The sequence below is a fragment of the Crocuta crocuta genome, unplaced genomic scaffold, assembly GCF_008692635.1.
Source record: "Crocuta crocuta isolate KB4526 unplaced genomic scaffold, BGI_CrCroc_1.0 scaffold107, whole genome shotgun sequence".
In the NCBI taxonomy this organism is placed as follows: Eukaryota; Metazoa; Chordata; class Mammalia; order Carnivora; family Hyaenidae; genus Crocuta; species Crocuta crocuta.
The window spans coordinates 641,224-661,899 of record NW_027531877.1 but is presented as its reverse complement, the minus strand read 5'-3'; the positions used below and the strand labels follow the sequence as shown (position 1 = coordinate 661,899).

At 45.6% G+C, this 20,676-nt stretch overlaps 1 protein-coding gene across 6 annotated transcripts in view; it reads right to left on the bottom strand.

Annotated features, from left to right (window-relative positions):
* Nucleotides 1–17,258: 17,258 nt before the first annotated feature.
* SH3RF2 (SH3 domain containing ring finger 2) overlaps nt 17,259–20,676 on the bottom strand; it is a 124,761-nt gene continuing 121,343 nt past the window's right edge. For all 6 annotated transcript variants that reach the window (XM_077773033.1, XM_077773034.1, XM_077773032.1 and 3 more), the window contains 2 exons: nt 20,038–20,396; nt 17,259–17,602 (listed from right to left, as the gene is read on the bottom strand). In XM_077773033.1, coding sequence (XP_077629159.1) covers nt 17,327–17,602; nt 20,038–20,396 — 635 coding nt within the window. In that variant the 3' untranslated portion in view covers nt 17,259–17,326. The remainder of the gene's footprint in view (nt 17,603–20,037; nt 20,397–20,676) is intronic.

The following is a 20,676-nucleotide window of genomic DNA, read 5'->3' as shown; positions in this document are numbered from 1 at the left end:
TGGTTGTACAAATGGGGAGTTTACAGAGATGAACCAGCTTGGCGAGCATTGGTGGCCATCGCACCCATCCTAAGCAGTTCCCGTCCGACAAAGTGATTCCTCCCTCTCCTCTCAGCCCTCCCTTTTGGATGTCCAGAGCAGCTACCAGGAAACAGTGCCCTTTGGGAAAATTAAATGCTCAATGTTGATGTTTAATCTGTGATAAAAATGCTCCCCTTCAAGCCAGCTACTGAAAGAACCAGACCTGAGGGACCACTAAACCAGTTTTATTGTTCCATGCTAAAACACACACTGGGCTTCACAAACTGACAGCTGGGAACGATATGCATTTCTGACGAAGGAGAGTTGGGGCATGTCCCCACTTTGGCATATGATGGGCCTCCCACTGCATGAGGAGCAGACGGCAGTGCGGGCCCTAGTTTCTGGTGTGGATCTCCCGTGTTGGTGGGAGGTGCAAACAGACCTGTTCAGCAAGGGGGCCCTTGTTTCCCTTTGGTTCTCCTCAGTCTGGCTGGTCAAGAGCAAACTCAACACTTCACTAGAGCCACAAACCCAAACAAAACTCTGAGCTCTAAAAGTTATTGAGTCTACCACTGAATCATAGCATAGAAAACAGAATGAATATGTGGACAGTTCTTGGAAACCTGATGGTGGAGAGTGATCCCAAACTTAGGGCCTTGTCTTCTGGTTTCCTCCCAAACATGTCATGTCCAAGAAAAAAGGACTTAACAAATATAGGTGCTTCCTTCCCAGGAGTAAAGTTAACCAACACCCAATATTTAAGTGAGCGACAATAGCTTTGGTATTAAACTTCCCATTTCCTCACACTTGCAAAAAGCTGCCAGTGGTACAAATCTAGTGGAGGCGTATTCTAGGTATTTTTCATCTCACTAGAAAATTCCTTTTGGTTTTCCAAGATGCAAAGTGTGGAATGGATCTCCAATGACTCCATGTGGGCAAACAACACCAACACACAAGCAACAGACATTTCACAGTAATCCATACAGATTATGGTAAGTTTTACAAAACTAGAAAACACGTAAAACCCCACCAAACATGTTGCCTTTACAGTGGAATATACTAAGAAAATAAGCTGCCAGCTTTGGAACTTTCTATTTTTTTTGGAACAAAGATATGAAAACTTTGGAAGTCCTTAAGTGTCCACTGCTCTATACAACATTTTTTTATAAGTATACATTTTATATGTCTAAGGTTTATTTACACAATAGTCTATAATAGCTAAAATATTACACCTTATTTTATAAACATCATTCACATACGTTATTACCGAATAAAGATTCTCTTTTGCTCCATTAAAAATACTATACTTAAAAAAAACAAGTGGCACAAAAGTCTCTATAGCTTTACAGCTTATATTTCCATGGAGGAGTAAATTTTTCTCCCTTACCATTTTCTCTTTCCACTTCCCCCCTAAACAATACCGTCTCTTCTGACCCATGTATAGTAATAAGAAACAACAATTCCAGAAGATGAAATGCAGACTTTGTGGTTAGTAAACTATTCGAGGGTCAATTTCTGGGCTGACCTTATTCTAACCATCCGGATTCATCCTCATCTCCTCCCCCATCCCTTATGCCGCTTTTTGACCCATAACTATTTGGAATCTGTGTGGTGGCATTGACAGTACAGAGATGAAAACTTTAGGAAATGGGGTGGGGTGGGGCAGGAGGGCAGAGGTACTTTTCTTAAGCTTCTGGTTTTGGCTGGGAACAAATCAGGTATTCATTTAATATTTTTAAAAATTATTTGGTATTGGCTAAGCAGGTTCAGAGGAAGAGCTAAATCTTCATGAAACCCTCCACTTGATAAGTCATGGAAAGTTCCCAGACAATTAAAAAACAGCCAGTGTAAAAATTTGGAGTGGTGATTTCCTGTCACTGTCAATGTGAGAGGAAATAGAAAGAAAATAGGAACGAGAGGCTCCTGGACACAGGGCTTTAATTACCTACTGAGGTCTAATGGTTTTGGGGGTTTAGAAGTCATGCTGTGTGTTCACCCCACCCCCACCCCTCCAGTTTATTCAGTTTGCTTTTGTGTGGGCAGCTTGCCTATACTTTCCTTTTTCATATATCATCTATGAAAGTAAAATTCCTTCCAACTCTGACATTGTATGACTTTTCCTTGGGAAATGAAGTCACTGACTATTTTTAGGTGAGCTGTAAGGCCTCATGGTAGTAACAAGTAGATTCCAGAATCTGAAGGCAGCATCTCTATATTCTTTGCTGCTGAGGCTAAAGAGGAGACAACCAAACCTGAACTCATCCCAGGGGAAATAGAACCAACATTGAGTCATAGCAGGTAAGAGACAAGGGATGTCAGACAATTGGCAACTGCATCACTGACCATGTGTGAGAGGCAGTGTCATCACTGAACTGTTCTGTATGTCGTCTCTCCATACCTCTTGCCTTGTCACTCACCACCTGGCAGATACAGTCAATACAGTGGGGCGTGTTGTTGCTTATTATCACTTTCCACTGGGGCTAATGGAGACTAGGGTATGGTTAAAAAGTCCCAAGTTATTCATCTAATTGGGAGATGGGTGCTAGGTTGAGTCCTCCATGTGGCAGCTTCACATAGAAGAAACCATTTCTGTAACCACAAAATATGTTCCTGCTCATGGTTTGGTTGATGCTTGCTTGACTGAGGTGTTTCAGTGCAACATTATAATACTGAACTTTAAAACAACCAACAATCCAAATACTCCTGTGCTCTTGTCATTCTCTTTAATAATCAGGGCAGAATGTGCTTTTAAGAAATTCTCATTGATGTCCTAAGATAGGGGAGAAGATGAAAATGCACAGCTCGAACATTCTCAGGGCATTTCTGAATTGCATTTATCCCTGCTATGTCTCTCTCTAGCTAACACCGATAATTTAAAATTTGTATTTTAGGGTAGGGGTGCCTGGCTGGTTCAGTCAGTAGACAAGACCATACAACTCTTGATCTCAGGGTTGTGAGTTTGAACTCCACATGCAATGTAAAATTTTTACTTTAAAGTGTATTTTTTTAAACCAGGCATAGAAGATTTCTAATGACTTGTCCTTTAGGATGATTTGTTTCTGAACAAAAAAGAATGAATGGTTTGTAATTGATTTTTATATCTTTAGACTTGAAATAGCCTCACTGTAAGCACTGTAGTCTGTGGTGTCTCTATTATTATATCATCATTTTCTTCTGAGATTCTTTGCGTAGCAAGCCCTCGTTTCTTTGATCAGTATGTTGTAACAGAAACCCTCTGTATCAGATGGTGTCATGGGGGAAAAGGTAGCAGTGATTCAGACTGGAAAAGAACAAAGATGTGGTGGACAGACGCAGGAAGCTTGGTGGGTGTCAGGAGACGGGGTGAAGGCTAGGGGTGGCGTGAAGAAGCATTGGCTTCTCTGGCTTGAATATCCAAGAAGAGAATGTTATACCAACCCCTGCCTGCCCTGCTCCAAATGTGAGCTGCACAGACTGGCCTGTCACAGAGCTGGGAGGAATCTGATGTGTAGTCTTCTCATTTGTCAGTGAGGTGCCAAGGTGTGAGAAACTGGCGAGAAAAAGTTTGGCTTGGACAACAGAACACACTACCAAGAGGCCTGGGAATGTACTGTAACTTGGAACAAAACATGGCTCATATGCTGTTCCCCATCCTGGCTCACTACCCCTTGATACTCTGGAGGAAGACAGATTTATTCTTTCTCTGATTACCCTTCTGTCCCAGAGGCCAGCCTGTTGGTATTCCGGTACCATCCTGATGTCCCAGGAATATCACATGGTCGACAAACTCTCCACTGAGCAGTTTCCATCCAAGCAGATCATTTGTGCTCTTCAGTATCCCGGTTGTTGCTACCTCCTCCTGGGACGATGACCAAGACAGGGTCTATGAAGGTGAAAAAGATTTCAGAATCTGTTGTGTATGAATGAACCCTGGAGAGAATGATAGTCCTTTAAAATTCTTAAGCCTTGTGGACAGAAATCTGTCTTCATTTCACAGAAGATGTGTTGTACCCTCAGTTCATCCTGTTGGGAGGTACATGATGTCTATTGTCCTACTACTGGTGATCCTAACTGGGGTCTTTTGGTTACGGTGGTTTTCTACCAGTTTTCTCTACTATGAAGTTGTCCTTTCCCCCCTCTGTGACTAATAAGTAATGTGTGAGGAAATACTCTGAGTTCTTCAAGCTTTCATCCACTAATTTTAATATCTATTGATGCTTTTTGCCTGAACCAATTATTAGTGTGGTGGTTGCCAAATGGTAAGTTTTTAAAAATTCCATCATTCCTTCTACATTTAGTAGTTGGCACCATACTGTAGGGAAGAGCTTTTCCTTATATTTATATAGCATGGACTAAGCATTTCGATCTGATGCTGAGGATTATTATCTGTTACTGTGAAAAATGAATAATCTGAATCTAATGAGGAGTATCAGATAAACCCCAACTGAAAGAGATTATATAGAATAAAAGCCATTTTTTCTTAAAAATGCTAAGGGCATGGAAGACAGTGAATCTTTTTTTAAGTTTATTTATTTATTTTGAGAGACGGACAGCATGAGTGAGGGAGGGACAGAGAGCCAGAGAATCCCAAGCAGCCTCTCTGCTGCCAGCTAGAGTGCAGCGAGGGGCTTGATCCCATAAACTGAGAGGATGACCTGAGCCGAAATCAAGAGTCAGACGCTTAGCTGACTGAACTACCCAGGCATGCCGGGAAACAGTGAATCTTCAAGAACTACTGCAGTTTAAAAGAAAGTGAAGAGAAATGTGGGGCACCTGGGCAATACCTCGCGCTGCCCCTGTGCAGGTGAAGGCAGGTGGTTTGAATGGCCATCACAGGAATTGGCTCCTGGCCCTCCTGAGTGCAGATGAAGTTCCAGCTGATCCTGCTGAAGGGGACAGGAGACAGCCAAAAGGATGATGGGAAATTGATCCCAGTAACATTTAGAAAGACTTGCCTTCTGAAAGAGCCTCACAGTTTGTCCATGAGTAAGTTCCTATGAAAATCCAATAAAAGAGGAAAGGAGCAGGAGAGGGAGTTTTTCATCTCTTGGCCAATTTCTTTCATCTGGGGCCTGATTTCTTTCTCTCCGAGGACTCGAGCTGATTTAACAGACCAATATTCTCTTTGGGGAAACTTTCATGATGATCCCAGCCTCATTCTTTGCAGGAGGGTGTGGAACAGATCTTGCAAGGGGTTGATGGGACTGATTTTTGGCAGTCTTACCCAAACCCCGACTCTCCAAAGGCAGAGTTCTGATCCACTGCTACAGAGTCAGCATTGAAGAACCCCAAGCGTTCCCGCAGGCAGTCACACCTGAGCTCAACACTGAGCTGCTCTGAGCTCTTAGGGCCTGCAAATGGAATGTGTTGCTTCCTCGTTTACTGGCCTGCTCCATTCAGCACAACAGCAAGTAGGGGCTGTCTGAGTCTCCAGGTGGCTGTTTCCATTCAGCAAGAGAAGCAAGCCTGAATACAAAGTCTGCAATTACTAGGATGCATTCTGCATCCCACCATATCAGTAAGTTACACAGGATTTCGAATTATGCTCTCTTCACTGTATACTGCCAAACGTAGGCAGTTTTATCCTGCTCTTCATGACTTTTAGCCCTTAAAAGAGAAGGCACCTGTGTTGGATATAGCCTGCTTGTCTTCCCTTTGCCTAAATTGGTGCCAGCGCTAGTGCTGGGCACATCCCCTTGGGGATGCTTTAATATCACTAGGGTCCAGAAATGGCTGCTCTCATCTGCAGATCAGGCCGGCGTCAGCAGCTGGAGTATGTCCCTCAGAGACTGAAGGCAAAGTTATTTGAGATAACCGCATGTGGATCCCAAGGGAGTAGTGGTGGTTTGCTCTTTCAACTACATTTATTGCAATGTAGCATTTCTGAGAGGGTGTGCTGGGCCAGGGAACTGACAAGGAAGTAACTGCCAAAGGAAGGCTGACTGCCACATGAATCTGACCTTCCAGGTTGTGCTAAATGATGTGGAAAGAACTTCAACTCTAAGATTGACTGACATTTTAATAGGCACCTGAAAATCCCATCAGTGGTAGGAGGTGTGAATGTACCAATGGCTGGCGTTGTGTAGCACTGGGCAGCAGCTCTTATTAGTGCTGTGTCTACAGGCCTGGGGTTTTAGGATTAGACAGGTAATAATTCTTTGTTGACCGAGCACTCAAAAGACAAGTCTATTTGTAGTAGAAAACCCTGGTGTCTGCAGGGAAGCCTTTGGGTTTCATCTTAAATGAGGTGGCAAGCCGTTAGCAGCAGAGACTGGAGTCAGGCTGCCTTTGTTTATTCCTGAACCCCACCGATTCCTAGCTGTGTGGCCCTGTGGAAGTTATTTATTATCTCTAGGTCTTAGTTTCTTTATCAGTGAAATGGGGCTAGTAATAGTACTTTGTATGGTCGTGGTGGGATGGATATTTAAATCAGTAAATGTAGGTAAAGCACGTAGAAGCGGGTCTGGCATGTAGCAGGCATTTTGTGATTATTGGCATGAAAGTATTATTATAAATTAAGAGCCCTCTTGAAGGCTGTTGATTGCGATCCTGCTTCTTGATTATCTCATAGAACTTGGAAAACGCCACAGGTGGATACAGATCATTAAACTGGCTCCTTGCCACACACATTGCTTGAGTTTCTTTTGCCTTAAAGACCTAAATCTCCATTCTCTAAGTTGGGTTCTTACCATTTTACACACTTGGTAAAAGTAAGGATAATAATAGTTTAGTATTTACTTTATATGGTCGTTGGTGAAATGGTCTATATTACATAGATGAGAAAACTGAGACTCCGAGAAGTGAAGCCACTTGTCCAAAGTCACACAGTGAGTCACACCCGAGATACACTTCAAGTGTTCTAGTTCTGTAGCCTGGGCTTGTTTGTTTTGTACAGAAGTTAAGGAACTTGACTCCTTCAATTTACCTAGATGGTAAGTGGCAGGGCTACAGTTTGAACCCATACAGGATGGATCCAGGATCTGATTTCACAGCACAGCTATAGTGTGTTCTTAAGTGGGTCTTAAGGAGAGTCCTTTAATACAAAGGAGGTACAGTAAAACCCTGGATTGTGAGTAACTTGTACTGCAAGGGTTTGGCAAGTCAGGCAAATATTTCTAATAAATTTTAACTTGATAAATGAGTGATGTCTTGTAATAGGAGTAGTATGTGATGCCAAACATCACATGATCACAACTGAGCCAGTGGTTCTTTTCTCTCTCTCTCTCTCTCTCTCACTGCCTGATAGTGGGTGATCGATTATCTCCCATGCTTGGATGTATAGCCCTGGGCTCTTAAGTGCTCTGCCAAAGAAAGATTGGGGTTGAGTGGGGAAGGAGGTGACACTCAAAACATACAGTATTTTCAGAGTGAGTAAGTGGACATGGAAATTCAGTCAGTTATATCCTAATGATAACAAGGCAGATAACAGGTCTGGCCTACACAATTTCAAACAGCCATTCTAACTGGTTCTAAAAAATGACAGATTGCTTTTGCTTGCTGCTCAGGCATTGCTTAAAGAGCTGTGAGGGCCAGGCCTCTTGGAAGGTGTTCTGATCTTGCAGTCCTGGAATGTAGCATGTAGGCTCAGCCCCTCGTCTTCAAGATGGGGAACGGTGCTGGAGAGAGGCCAGGCCCTTGCCTATATGTTTGTGGCATCTCCCCTGAGTTCATCCTTCCTGTGAGGGTCCTTCTTGGCAGGAAAAAAGAGGAAGTATCTATTCTTCCATTGTTGGTTCAACACACATTTGTTGTATGATCAACACTGTTGGATAAATGAATTTCCTTGACATTTGAGCTTGTTTCTGTTCTCCTTGCCACACTGTGTGTCTGGATCCCTCGTAGCCTTCAATCTCAGCTCACACATCACCTCCTTGGAGAAATCTTTCCTGGCCACTCTATCTAACATATCTCGTCCTTCTCAGCCATTCTTTGTTTGATCATTTTGTGTCCTTCATAACATCTGTGCTATGGAGGCAGTCCTATGTGTTTATTTACCATTCACTTCCTTTCATGAAGGCAGAGACTTTCCTTGCATTGTTCACTGCTGTAACCCACCTGTATGGAACAAAACTGCACATGGTGGGTGCCCATTCGATATTTGTTGGATGGAAATGAATGAATGAAGAGATACTGATATCTACCCAGGAGGAAAACATTCTGTGCCTTTAAATGGAGATGGAGCAAGGGCTGGGATGCTGGCCTGCAGACCCTTGGTCCTAATGGTGTGTCCAGCAGGAGTTTAACTAATCAGCACATGCATTTTCTGAATTACAAAGTGTGCCAGGGACATTTTACGTCTGCTAATTGGCTCTGAGGAGGAGGGGTTTTTATAGAAATCACATCCAGCTGGAAGCAAGTCCGTGTCAGACCTACTTGCAGATGAGAATGGATGTTTCTAAAGCACTGGCCACCTCATGCAGCTGCAGGTCCCCACAGTCACAGCCCCATTGAGCCCACCGGCTGTACTCGGCGTCACAGACCCTACACCTTCTGCAGGTGAGGAGTGAGGCCATGGGGGGCAATCAGAAGAAAAAAGGCTGATGAGGGTTATGGCATAAGGTGCATTTAAAATAACTGTCATATTGTCTCAACCCTGGGCCAATTACCAGCTTATCTAAAAAGCGAAGAAACAAAAATCCAGGATTTCTAGTTTTAAGGAGCCAGCCCCTTTCCTTCCTTATCATGACCTTGGTCAAGTGATGTAACCTCTAAGCCTCAGTTGTTTGATCCAGTTCACAGGTGATACTAACACTTAGCCCCTGAAGTGTTGTGAGGATTACATGAGCCACACACATGTCAACATTAAAGACAGCTAACACCACAAGCGCTACGTGTCGGGCCCTGTGTTCTTAAGTTGTGTCCATTCTCCCATTTACTCCCTGCCACACACTCAGGAAATGCATCCTTACTGCCTGCGCTTTACAAGGAAGGGGACTAAAGGCTGGGAGATTCAGTGACTCGCCCACAGTGACACAGGGAGGAAACACAGAGTCTGAACTTGAATCCGGGCTACCTGACTTGCTGGGCTCTTAACCACCCCTGTAAGTCACCCTCTGAGAGATTAGCTCAGTACCTGGTGTTCAGTACACATGTAACCAATGGCAGCTCATGAGGTTCTGTTCTTAGCATTTCTCCTACTCACCTGCTTTCAAGGCTACAAACTCCTCCAGCAATTACGGCTTGTAGGGTTCCTTGTGCACCCCAGCATCTGGCCTCCCTGGCTCACTCGATGTTGCCAGTAACCCTTTGAAATGCTGACAGTTGTTTCCACCCTTCAGAGGTTAGTTAGCTTGGTCCCAGATCCGAGTGCCAAGAAGACCAGGATTTGGGATTCTAGAGCCCAGGTGTTTTCTCTGCACATGACAACGTTTCTCGTGCTAACATCTCTCAGAATGTGTTTTTCCTCACTGAAGCCCCCGACAACTGAAACACAACCTGGTTGCCTCCCCCCGCCCCCAACTTCTGTTTGTACTGTAGAGCCTCACTTTTTACTGTACTCTCTGATGTTGAGTTGTGCCTCCATATCCATTTCTTGGTACTCACCGCCGTTTATTAAACACTTCGTGTACGCCATTCAACAGTCAGTGCTATACATGCATGATTTCATTTAATCCTGCTGAGAACCCTATGAGGTGGAGGTTCTGATGCCCATTTCACAGGCCAGCAAACAGGTTTGGGGGGGGTGTCATAACCTATCCAAGTTTGTTTAGTCATTTGCCAAAGGAAACATAACTGGAAAGGGACAAAGCTGAGATGAAACCCCTTAGGATTTGATTCCAAAACCCATCATCTGAACTATTATATTGCTTTTCTGTATCTTGTAAAGTTGTAGTGGATTGGGAACATAGCTGGTGTAGCTTCTCCCAAATCCTGTTTTACCGAGGCCTTAAAATCTAGTCCTTTGTTTGAAGTCTCTGTGATGAAGAAACCCTAGGTTTTCAAAATTGCCAATATCTAAAAACAGTGTAAGCTTAAAAAAGAACTCCACTTATAAATAGAATGTGCAGAATGGGCTATTTGGAAATGTGGTTCTGATATCTAAAATTCCCTTCCACCCTCTGACTGTCTGACTGCTCTGTTCCTCGTCATGGAAGCTAGTGCTATCTCTCTTGAGCTGTGCCTGACATATCCTTTTCATGCAGCGAAGTTTTTTCCAGCCTTTTGCTTGACAGAGATGTAAAACATCTCCCCAAGGAAATGGGAGTAGGGAAGGGCCGGGAATCAGGGGTAGGTACAACCCTTTGAAGGCCATATTTGAATTTCTCTTTGGCCTCCTAGGTATTTCTTTTGCCTCCTTACTTTTAGATTCAGACTTGCCTTTGCTTTATTTGTGAAGGTCTACTGAATGCCACTAGCTCTCACGATCCTCTTGGGTGGTCCAGGGAGTCACTGTTTTCATGGGGAGGGCATCAGAATGGCTCTGACCTCCAGGACATATGTGACCTACAGCAATCAAACTCTGACATCACAAATAGCCTTCATCAAGTTGGTTGGTCATGCTAGCATTGATTCTAATAGCATTAAGCGAGGACACACAAAATGGCTTTTGCAAATGCCTTTGGCCTTTCTCTCTGGGTCTTGGCTGGCATACTTTTATTTCTTACTGGGCTATAGCTCTTGTCCATCCAGCAGTGACCCTCTTTGCATAATTAGCTTGCATCCTTGGGTGTGTATTTATCCCTGAAAGCAATCACCTTTGAACTTTGGATAAATACCAGCAGGGAACACTGGAAGATGTTCTTGCTCTTGAGTCCTCTTGTTCCCACAGAGAAGATGAAAGTGGAGGGTCATTTTGGAAATCATATCCCCCATCTTCTGGGTCTCTGCTCTGTATCATTTAAGATGAGGACACCCAAAACCAGAAATAAACTCATGAAGAGGGAGAAATCTAAGGAATGCAGAATGATTATCATGTTTTGACGTCAATGATCCAGAACCACATTGCAAGCTTTGGTTCTTTTTCAAGTTGCTTTGCTGTATCTGGCTGCCCTTGTAGCAGGGGTACATTTACCTTTTGGATATTCTGTTCAGAACACTCTCAGTTACTTTCCTTCCCACCCCTGCTTCTTGATGACAAGACCCTTATAGTTTTTCTCTTGGAGGGCTTGACCCTCTGAGTGAAGCCATCCCCTGACGCCATCCTCAGTCCCATGAGTTCAGAAGCACACATCGATTTGTCCGTCCTATCCAGCCTCAGCCATGTTGTGTGATACTAGTTGCCACTGAACAAGAGGGACGTGGTGATTTAACGTTAAGGTTTGGGATCAGAGTGCTGGGTTCTAGTCCTTTCTGGCTTGGATGGGTCATTTGACCTCTGAGCTTTAATTGTAATCTCTGAAATGGGATAATGTGATACCTCCCCTCCTAGGGTTGGATAGAATTAGATGGTATAATGCATGTAAGGTTCTTGGTACATAGTAGATCCTCAGTAAATGGTGACAATTATTGCTGAATGGAAAGTCATAGACACTTTTTTTTTTTTAAGTCTCCCTCCCATCTCAAACTAATTATGTAACCTTATGACATTGAAATGTTCCGAGTCTCAGTTTCTTGATCTGTAGTCAGGGGACAAAAATAGCTTTTCCCTGTAGACTTCACAAGGTTCTTGTGAGAATTTATCAGCAGCAGCCAGATCTGTTTTAGTATCAGGCTCTGAGGATCTGCTTCTGGTTTCTGCAGGTGGCTCCCCAGAGGCGCCAGGCAGGGCTCAGAGGAGAGCTGCCTGGAAAGTCCTGTACTCAAACCATTTGGCCACAGCCACAACCCATATTTCCCCTGTTGGGGAGCAGCAAGTTCTCTCTAAACAGCTGTACTGGGAAATCTTATAAAAATCCCTCTCAACTACAACTTCTTAAAACCTGAGACACTGTACATCAAAATCTCAATTCCCAGCAATGACCCAAAGCCTTAGAATCCTAGTGACAGAGGCCAGATGGGAGTTCGAATAATCAGCAGGGTATCTGTGGCCTCAGGTTATAATATCTGCTTTGACTAGTGATTACTAAGCAGATCTATGAGCTGCACTGAAAATACATATGGTACATGTATGGAAAGCTCACAAGGGAGTGATGAGCACTGAGTTCAGGATAGTGGTTGTGAGGGAAGTGGGGAGGAGGGGAAGAAGGAGGTTGGATGAAGCACATAGCAGGCTTCAATGGGATCGATAATGACAATATTTTTAAAAAGCTAGATGATAGATATATGGTTACCTGTTGTGTGATCAATTATATATATATGTACACACATATGTGTGTGTGTGTGTCACACATACCATTTAATTGAATAAAGGGAGAGGGTAGAAATGAGTACCCAAACGCAGGGAAATTAATAATAAACACCACTCTGTGAGGCCCATATATATTTTGTCTCTCCTGTGAACCCCTGAATCCCCACTGTCTCTCACAGAGCCTGATTCAGAGTGAGTGGTGGATAACTGTTATTGAATGTACAGGTGGACAGGTGAATCTGCAGCACCCCACCCCCCATCCTTGTCACCTCTGTCCCACCTCTACAGCACTCTATATGTCAAAGTGAAGGTCAGTAGGCAGAAGGGCTTCCTGAGAACATTTTGTTTCTGCTCTGGTCTAGGACACAATACTACGGCCTGGCAAACAGATGGCTTGCTCATTTAACATTGTTCTATTTCAAGCAAAATGTCCTTGCAAGATTTATTCTCAGGGACACCAACCTGCTGGCAAGGATCTTTGGAGTTAACTCCTCTCGTTTGGTCTTGCCTGCCAGATGCATTCCCCAAGTGTCTGTCACTCATGGTCACCCGAGAGGCTGCTGAAAGTGCTAACACTCCCTTCTCTCAGCCAAAGGCACAACCAAGGTCTTTACCACAAGACGTAAACAAGAGAAGTACCCGTGGCAGCAGCTGCTGGCCCTGCGATAGCCTAGCTTGCTCAGCACTTGCTCCCAGTGGGGAGAATTGATAGGACTCTGCTCTTCTGCCAGCCATAGCTGTTTACTTGCTGGGAAGAGAGTCCAGGGGCTGTGATGCTGGTCTGTGTGGGCAGAGACAAGCGAGCAGATGAGAATCATGCCTGCTCATCGTCCTGGAACAAATGACTTCCGTGATTGCCCAACTGATGCCAGTGGAGCTGGGAAGCTAAAGGGCATTGCTGGTACCTATGAAAATGTTTGCTGAAAGAGGCAGCCTGGTGAGCAAGGAACTACCCACCCTCCAAATCCATGCCTTTCCTAAGCCAAGAGCCTTGATAGAAGTGATTGTGTAGGGGCTGGACAGTGGCTAGGATTTGGGCTGGGAGGAGTGCTCTCAATCTCCGAGGGACCTCTTTGGGCCTTATTCTGTGTATCAGGGTAACAGTGAAGATATTTAACAACTGGTATGGTGTGGTCACTAGCCAATAAGAATGAAGAAGAGCTTTATTGCTGAAGGTCTCAGCTGCGCCTGGCCTGAGCCCTTTAGCAGTTGATGGGGAAAATGGGGAGAAAGGGCGAGGGGGCAGGAGTGGGGAGAGGACTTGGGGAGCTCTGGGCATCCACTGTTCACTTACCACTATAGGCCTAGTTCAATATATTAGCAACCAGTGTGGCCACATTCCCGACTGACTATAGGTATGAGAAAGGTGGATTTGAATCTCGTACATCAGAATCACTTGGGGAGTATGTTGAAAACACAGGTGCCTAGTCCCTGCTTCAAAACTGTTGAGCTCTGTCAGCTAGCCTACTACACTTTGGAGACCTGAATGCCTGGATCTCCTGATCTCTAAGGGTCCAGCTCTAACTTTTGGTGCATCACTGAAGATTTTGAAGTGAAGTCCAGCTCACAGACTATAGGAGAAGATGCCTCGTTCAAGTGGAGGTCATGTGAGTGCGTGAAGCAGGCTGGTAGGGCTGTGGCAAATTGAAGAGTGCATTGTCTGTCTAACTAAAGCTTGACCCTGACCCAGCACCCCTGGATGACTGCTGCTCTGAAATGCTGGCCTGACATGGACAGACATTGTGAAATTTTAAGAGAAGCTGGAAGCCAGTGAGCCATGTGTTTAGTCAGTCCTGAACCTCAGCAATTCACTGATGGAGCACTGCTTCAGACTCTCTACTGCAAAAGCCCAAGGTGAGGGTCCTGATGCTGCTTAAGGAGACCTTTTTCCTCAAGTGTGGCCCTAAGAGTCCGTTGTCACCTGCTTGTCACCTCTCAGATGTCCCCCTGACCCTGTTCTCCCGAATCAGAGCCTGCCCTCAGCAGCTTTACTGGCACTGAGATGCTGTGCTCTTATGAGGCAAAGGGGCACCTTCCCAGCAACTCTCAGTCTTAGCTGAGCAGTGGAGCTCTCAAAGGATGGGATGCTTGGCCTCAGACGGGAAGTGCTTGTGTCTACCGAGGATCTCTGGAATGTTTGACAAAGAAGTGGATTCCTCTAAGAGAATGTGGCTTGATTAATACATTTAAACCCAAGTGTCAAATGCTTCTATCTCTGCTTGGGATGCCATTCTCCCCACCCTGTTTTCTGACTCCTACATGTCCTTCAGGACTTACTTAGTCTGGTCTGTGTTCCGACCTCCATGATGGTGCTCTACTAGTTTTCTTCTAGCACCTTCACCCTGGCCGTGCCCTTGCTTTAGATTTTCTCACCTGGAGAAAATCCACCTGGAGTGGCCTGCTCCCTTAAAAATGTCCAAATTTGAAATGTGAGGGGTGTGCACCATGTCACTTTATAATATTATGTCAGTCCTTACAATAGCCCAATGAGATTGGCACTATTATGATTCCTATGTAAGAAAACAAGGATCAGAGAGGTTAAGTAACTTGTCCAACATTATATGGCTAGTAAGTGGGGATTGGATTTGAACTTAGCCTGTGTGTAGCAGAGTCTACATTTGTAACCACTGTACTATGTTATGTCCCTGCAGCCTGAAGTCAGTACCTGAGGTCAAGGATGGTCTCTTAATTCATAAATCATAGTCCCACATTGGGTTTTGAAGTCAGATACCTTGAACTCAGGCTGTGGGCAGCTTTCAAACTCAGTCTGCTACAATCTGTGGTTACCCTTCATGCCTTGGTTTCCTTGGCCCTGTACTGGGGACAATAATAGTTGCCTTATGAGGTTATAGCAGACACAACAGGAGAGGGTGTATCTATTGTTTTCACTGTGGTGCCCTACACCCAGGAAATGTCTGAAACGCATTGGTGGAGTAAATGATTGGAAGTGCCAGTGGGTTCAACTTTATTTGGAAATGACACTCTCTTGATCCTTTCGAATGCTCATATGATCCTACAAAGATGGGGTTTGGTTTGGGAGGGAGAAAATTTGATGTTGGGTATTGGTGAAGAGTCTGGATGGAATGGGGGTGTCAAACTTGCAGAGCTGTTCACATTTCTCAGAAAGGCCACCCTATACAGAGAGTGGGCAATTGGAAAAAAATTCTTTTTCATTTGGAAGTCAAGGACTATCTCCATTACTCCCGTACAACCCAGTTGTCAGCCACAACAATTAAAAATTAACTGGATCCATTGCTACTGAGGCACAGACTAAATATTTGCTTGGCTGGTCATCTCATAAACCTGCCATTCTGGTTGTAGAGTAGCTTGCTAAACTCATAGCTAAATTCATCGAAGGTGTTCTTTTGAGGATGCCTCCCTGTCCTTGTGACTTGCTCCCCATTCTCCATCTAGATTTATATTCAGCTCAGAGAGGTGAGGAGTTGGTCATGTTGACTCTGTTGAGTAGACAAGGGTCAGATCTCACAGAAACATAGCATGTGTTACCCGGTTGTCTCTACCAACTCCAGAGGTTTGACACATGCACAGTGTTTCTTGGTAGGATTATGGTTTCGTTTTTGCTTTATTAATATCTGGAAAAGTAGGTGGACAATTCAGTTTGTTGTATGTGTGTGTGGGGGGGGGTAGGGGGATGGTTATGTAAAAGATAAATGTTTTAATTCCAGAATTTCAAGAGCTGTCCAGGGAAAAGGTCTAATTAGATTTGCCTTTTTTTTTTTTTTTTTTTAATGACACCCAGCCTTAGTGGCAAATGGCATTTATGCACTAAGGTGCTCACATTGATGGGCATGCAATAAATGTTAAGTCACAACAGTTATGTCTAATGAGAATTAATGGGTTGTATTACAACATTGCCTCAGCTCTCTGGGGTGCCCCCTCAGCCCTGTTTGTAAGGCTCTCACTTCGACCCCATCTCAGTGCGGTCACCTGCTTTGCAGACCACCTTTCTGTTCCTAGTCATCATGAGTGTCAAAGCCACTCTTCCCCTTTTCCCTTCTTCCCTGACACGTCCCTCCAGTGTATCTTTCTCTCTCCTACTCACCACCCCCACCTTCTCTCTGACCGCTCTTATTCATGCCACACCTCCATTCTCCCTTTCCTCTCCCACCTTGTCTGCTGGGTCCCTTTGACAGCAGCTGTCCTCTGGGGAGTGTCCCCAGTCCAGCCTTGGACTGGCATCTTCTCACTGACCCTGCTGCCTTATCCCACAACTGGGTGAAACAGCTAATCTGCCCCAATGTAAAGAAATAGGAGAAGGTAAATGCTGTCGTCACGCAAATGGAATATATATCTAAACTCAAACCCCTTATGCAGTTTCTCTGAAGCATGCTGTGTTTTCTTGGGGAAGTCAGCCTGGAGCCAGGATGAATGAATTATCCGTAATTCCACACAGGACCCTACCCACATCTCTGTGCCTCCTGCTTCATTTGTCGTGTGCGATTATAGATGGGAAAACAGACTGAAAGGCTTAAAGTGTGATCGATCATCGCTTTCTCTCTGACCCTCTCGTTTGGACCAAATCCAGTGAGCTGACTCCCTTTGGCTTTAGAGGGTTCTCAGAATGATCAGAGTATCTACCTCGCATCCTTCCCCCATGTCCCCACGATATGACTCTATGGAGGGAACAGCGTATGGCAGCCACTGGTGGTCAGCACACGGGCCCCAAAGATGGCAGAAGCTGTCCTCATGCTTGTTGAGAAAATGGTGAGGAGGCCAAAGAAGCAAATCAACATGACACCATTGTGATGCCCCTGGCTGAAGCCCCTTTGAGGACACCAGAGAGATGCTACATGGAACACAAGGGATGAGGGACCAGGGAAGGGTGGGCAAGACTGTCTCCCATTCCTTGGTCTGAGTAGTGGCCTTGCTGCATCAAAGCATTCCGTGTGGAAGGCCGTACATACACTTTCTCTTCCCACCCAGGGCAGGAACCCTGTTCGCACCTTTCTTCTCCCACCTGCCGACAGAGCAAGGACCTGTGCTCAAGCACCCAAAGAATGGCAGGACGCCATCAGTGGAGGCAGACTGTATTTAAATGCAATTCACCTCTTTTGGGTCTGGGAAAAGCCACCCGTAGCTTCATTTGCTGGGAAACACGGTCTGTGTGGCCGCAGCAGTGGGCACTGGGGTGGTGGTCTTGCCCAAAGTCGACTTCCTCCGGAGGTCTGTCTGCTGTCCGGAATGGCAGCCGCTTCGGTGGGCGAATAGGATGGTCATCTCTGGGCCTGAAGGGGCTGCTTCGGGCTGGGAGCCCTTCTGGGTGGCGGGCTGTTCAGACTTTCCTGATGTGGGGTGGGTGGTGTACTGTTTGGCCGGAGGAGGGCTGTAGTTCTGAAATCTCACGGTTTTGACTTGCTGCAAGAGAAAGGAGAGCACAGGGGCCCAGGTGAGGTGGGAGCGGTGTCCCCGGGACGTGAGCCCTGCTGTTTCTCCACACACGCCCCTACTTAAAACGCCTCATTTCTATGTTCACTCTGCAAATGCCTGCATCTACTGTGAGGGTCTCCAATGCACTACACTCTCTGGTAGGTGCTGTGGGTCCAAGAGGGAACAAGACTGTCCTAACAGACAGTGTTACCATGCGCTGTGGTGGCGAAAGTGGAAGACCCTAGGGGTGTGCAGAGGCCTATCTAACAGCAGCTGGAGTAGGGTAGCCAGGGAAGGCCTCTTAGAGCCACAGCTATTTAAACAGAGAACTGAAGAAAGATTAGAAATTTCCCCGGGGGAAATGGGAGAGGCAATCCCTTGAGCAAAGGCCTCAGGCCAGAGGCTGCGGCCCCTTCCAGAAAGTACAAGAGCTTCACCTTCCCTCTCTCCTTGACACCTGCAGTTCAGGCCTATCTCCAGGCCCACCTCTTCCTTGAGGCACCCCCACCCCCTTGCCTGCTGACTGTAACTCAGAGTCTCATGATGGCCTTATATCCTCATAGCAGAGTTTGCAAAGTGGACTCCTGCTGTTTGAATTTAGTCTGCAACATGTTTGAGAGTCTGATGTAGTTGCTGACACATAAAAATGGGGAGATTGCACATAAAAATTAGAATTTCATAGGTCTCTTAAAAAATCAAAGAGCTGATATGTTGAGGCCTGTGCGCTAATGAGTCGGAGCTCATGAGCTGGTCCGCCTTCATATGGAACGCATGGTCTCCTGTCGCCCAAGCCCCCCAACCCCCCCCTTTTTTTTTTAACTTTTAAAGCTTTTTTCCTCCCTCTTTCTTTCACCTCTCCTTGTCTCTTATATAGCTACCTTGTACCAACACGTATTTCTTGAGCACATCCCTGATTTAGGCCTTAATAGTGTTCTGTGCTGCTACTTAGAAATTGTTTGTTTTTTTTAATGACATTGGATCCTAGTGTCCCCCACTGAGAATCCAAGTTTCTTCATTCTTTTGACCCTCACCATATCTCACAGAGGTCTGGGCACTTATTAAATGCTGACAGTGTGAGGGCTGTGTCTAACAGCTTGGGGTAAAAGGCAACTGGGGCCCAGAAAACTCTGAATTATTTGAATACTAAAATTCAGAAAAGAACTCCCAACATTTATATCAGTCGACACTTTTTTCCAAATGCCTTACCTTACAAGCTTATGGTTTAGTGTTAAGAGCATGAGTTTTCGTATCAGATCTGGATTCTACTCCAGACACTCACATGTGTGACCTGTATATCTTTGGGTAACGCACGTTCACTCCTTAAGCCTCCTTTCCTTGTTTTAAAATGAGGACGACAATAATAATATCTACCATAGAGGGTTGTTGAGAAGAGTAGTAATATCTACATCAGAGGGTTACTGTCAGGATTAAATGAGATGAGGCATGAGCAATACTCAGTACAGCGCCTGCTAAGTTGTTAGCATTCAGTAAGTCCTTAACCAAGAGGAGGAAACCGCATCATCTCTCCTTTTGGCGTGGAATGGGTAATGGCGGTGATGGTGGCAATGGTGGGTGGTGATGGGGATGGTGGTGAAGGTGATGGTGATGATGGTGGTAATAGGGATGGTGGTGGCGGCGGTGGTGGTAGTGGAAGGGATGGTGGGGGTGTGGTCAGTACATTAAAAGATAACAATCACTTAATTTTCTTAATGTCACTTCCTCTATCTCACTGTTCCTCCTGCCTCAGGCATGTTATTGAGAGTATAAAACTTTTACAAAAACTCAAGGCTTCTAGTGGGAAAAGCCCTGGACTAGAAGTTAAAGATCTGACCTCTGCCACAGAGGTCACAGTGAAAGTTAGTGGTTGTAGTCATTATAATTGGGTGTGACTTTGATAAATCCCTTAGGTTCTTCTGTGTCTCAGTGGCCTCTTCTATATCATGAACACTTATGACCAAACCCTGTTGGATTACGTTACACATCTCATCTCATTTTATCTCTTTGTCAGTCCTGGGAGCCTGTTACTATTCTTACTGCCGTTTTACAGATGGAGCAAAAAGGGTCTCAGGAAGGTGAAGTGTTTTGGCTAAGACACCAGATAGCAAGCAGCTGATCTGGAATTCACATCAGAGAAGGCTTATGACAAAGCCACGTTTTTTCCAACTCACCCTTGGGCCTCGAAAGAAAGATGAAAGACGTAGGTACGAATCTTTTCAGGAGGCATATGGAGGAGATAAGGTAACACACCCACAGAGGGTATCAGTGGCCTGAGGGGGTGTGAGGGACACGCTTTGTGTGAGGATTCTTTCGAGGCACTTTTAATGCCTCGCCCAGGTAAAACAAATCTTGGGAGCTGGGACACTGTGCCAGGTTAGGGATATAAGGACTCCGCGCCCCCACCCCTCATGTCACCTCACCCCTACCTTTTCGCTGCCATTTCTGGAGTTTTCTGGTTTCACCAGGATGGATGGTGGTGCGGAGGCAGGCGGTTTAGGTGGAGGCTCGCTCTTGACGGGGATTTCCTTGCCTTCCATGATGAGGGAGCTGGCTGCGGAGCGGGTCCTGGTGTCGCCGCCCCTGCTGACACACGTGAGGGCAGGCTCTCCGGTGGGAGTGGGCTGCGGTCCCAGTTCGGCCACCACTGTGGAGGGGGCGGGGGGGACCCCCTGCGGCTGGTAGAACGGGAACTGCTGAGGCCGCACCACCATGGTGGGGCTGCGTCTGAGGGAGCCCACCACCAGGGCGGGGATCCCTGTCGGGACGGGCCTCTGCAGGGATCCATCTGAGGAATCACAGGACACAGATATCAGCACCGGGGGCCGCTGACAGTGGCTTTGCTCACACTTGTGTGGGCTGTGTGTCCTGATAGCCCAGAATAGTTAAGTGCTTTCCCAATTTGAGTGTGCTCACATTCTCGCAGGGTCTTTCAAAGGTGACCTTATTCTTTTTTTAGTGCTGTTTGCTGATGCTGGCAGGAAATAACTGGCTAGCTGAATGTTTGGTGGGGGAGCTAGTGTCAGAAGGTATATTACTACTCCCATTTGCCTCCTCCCTCTCTCTCT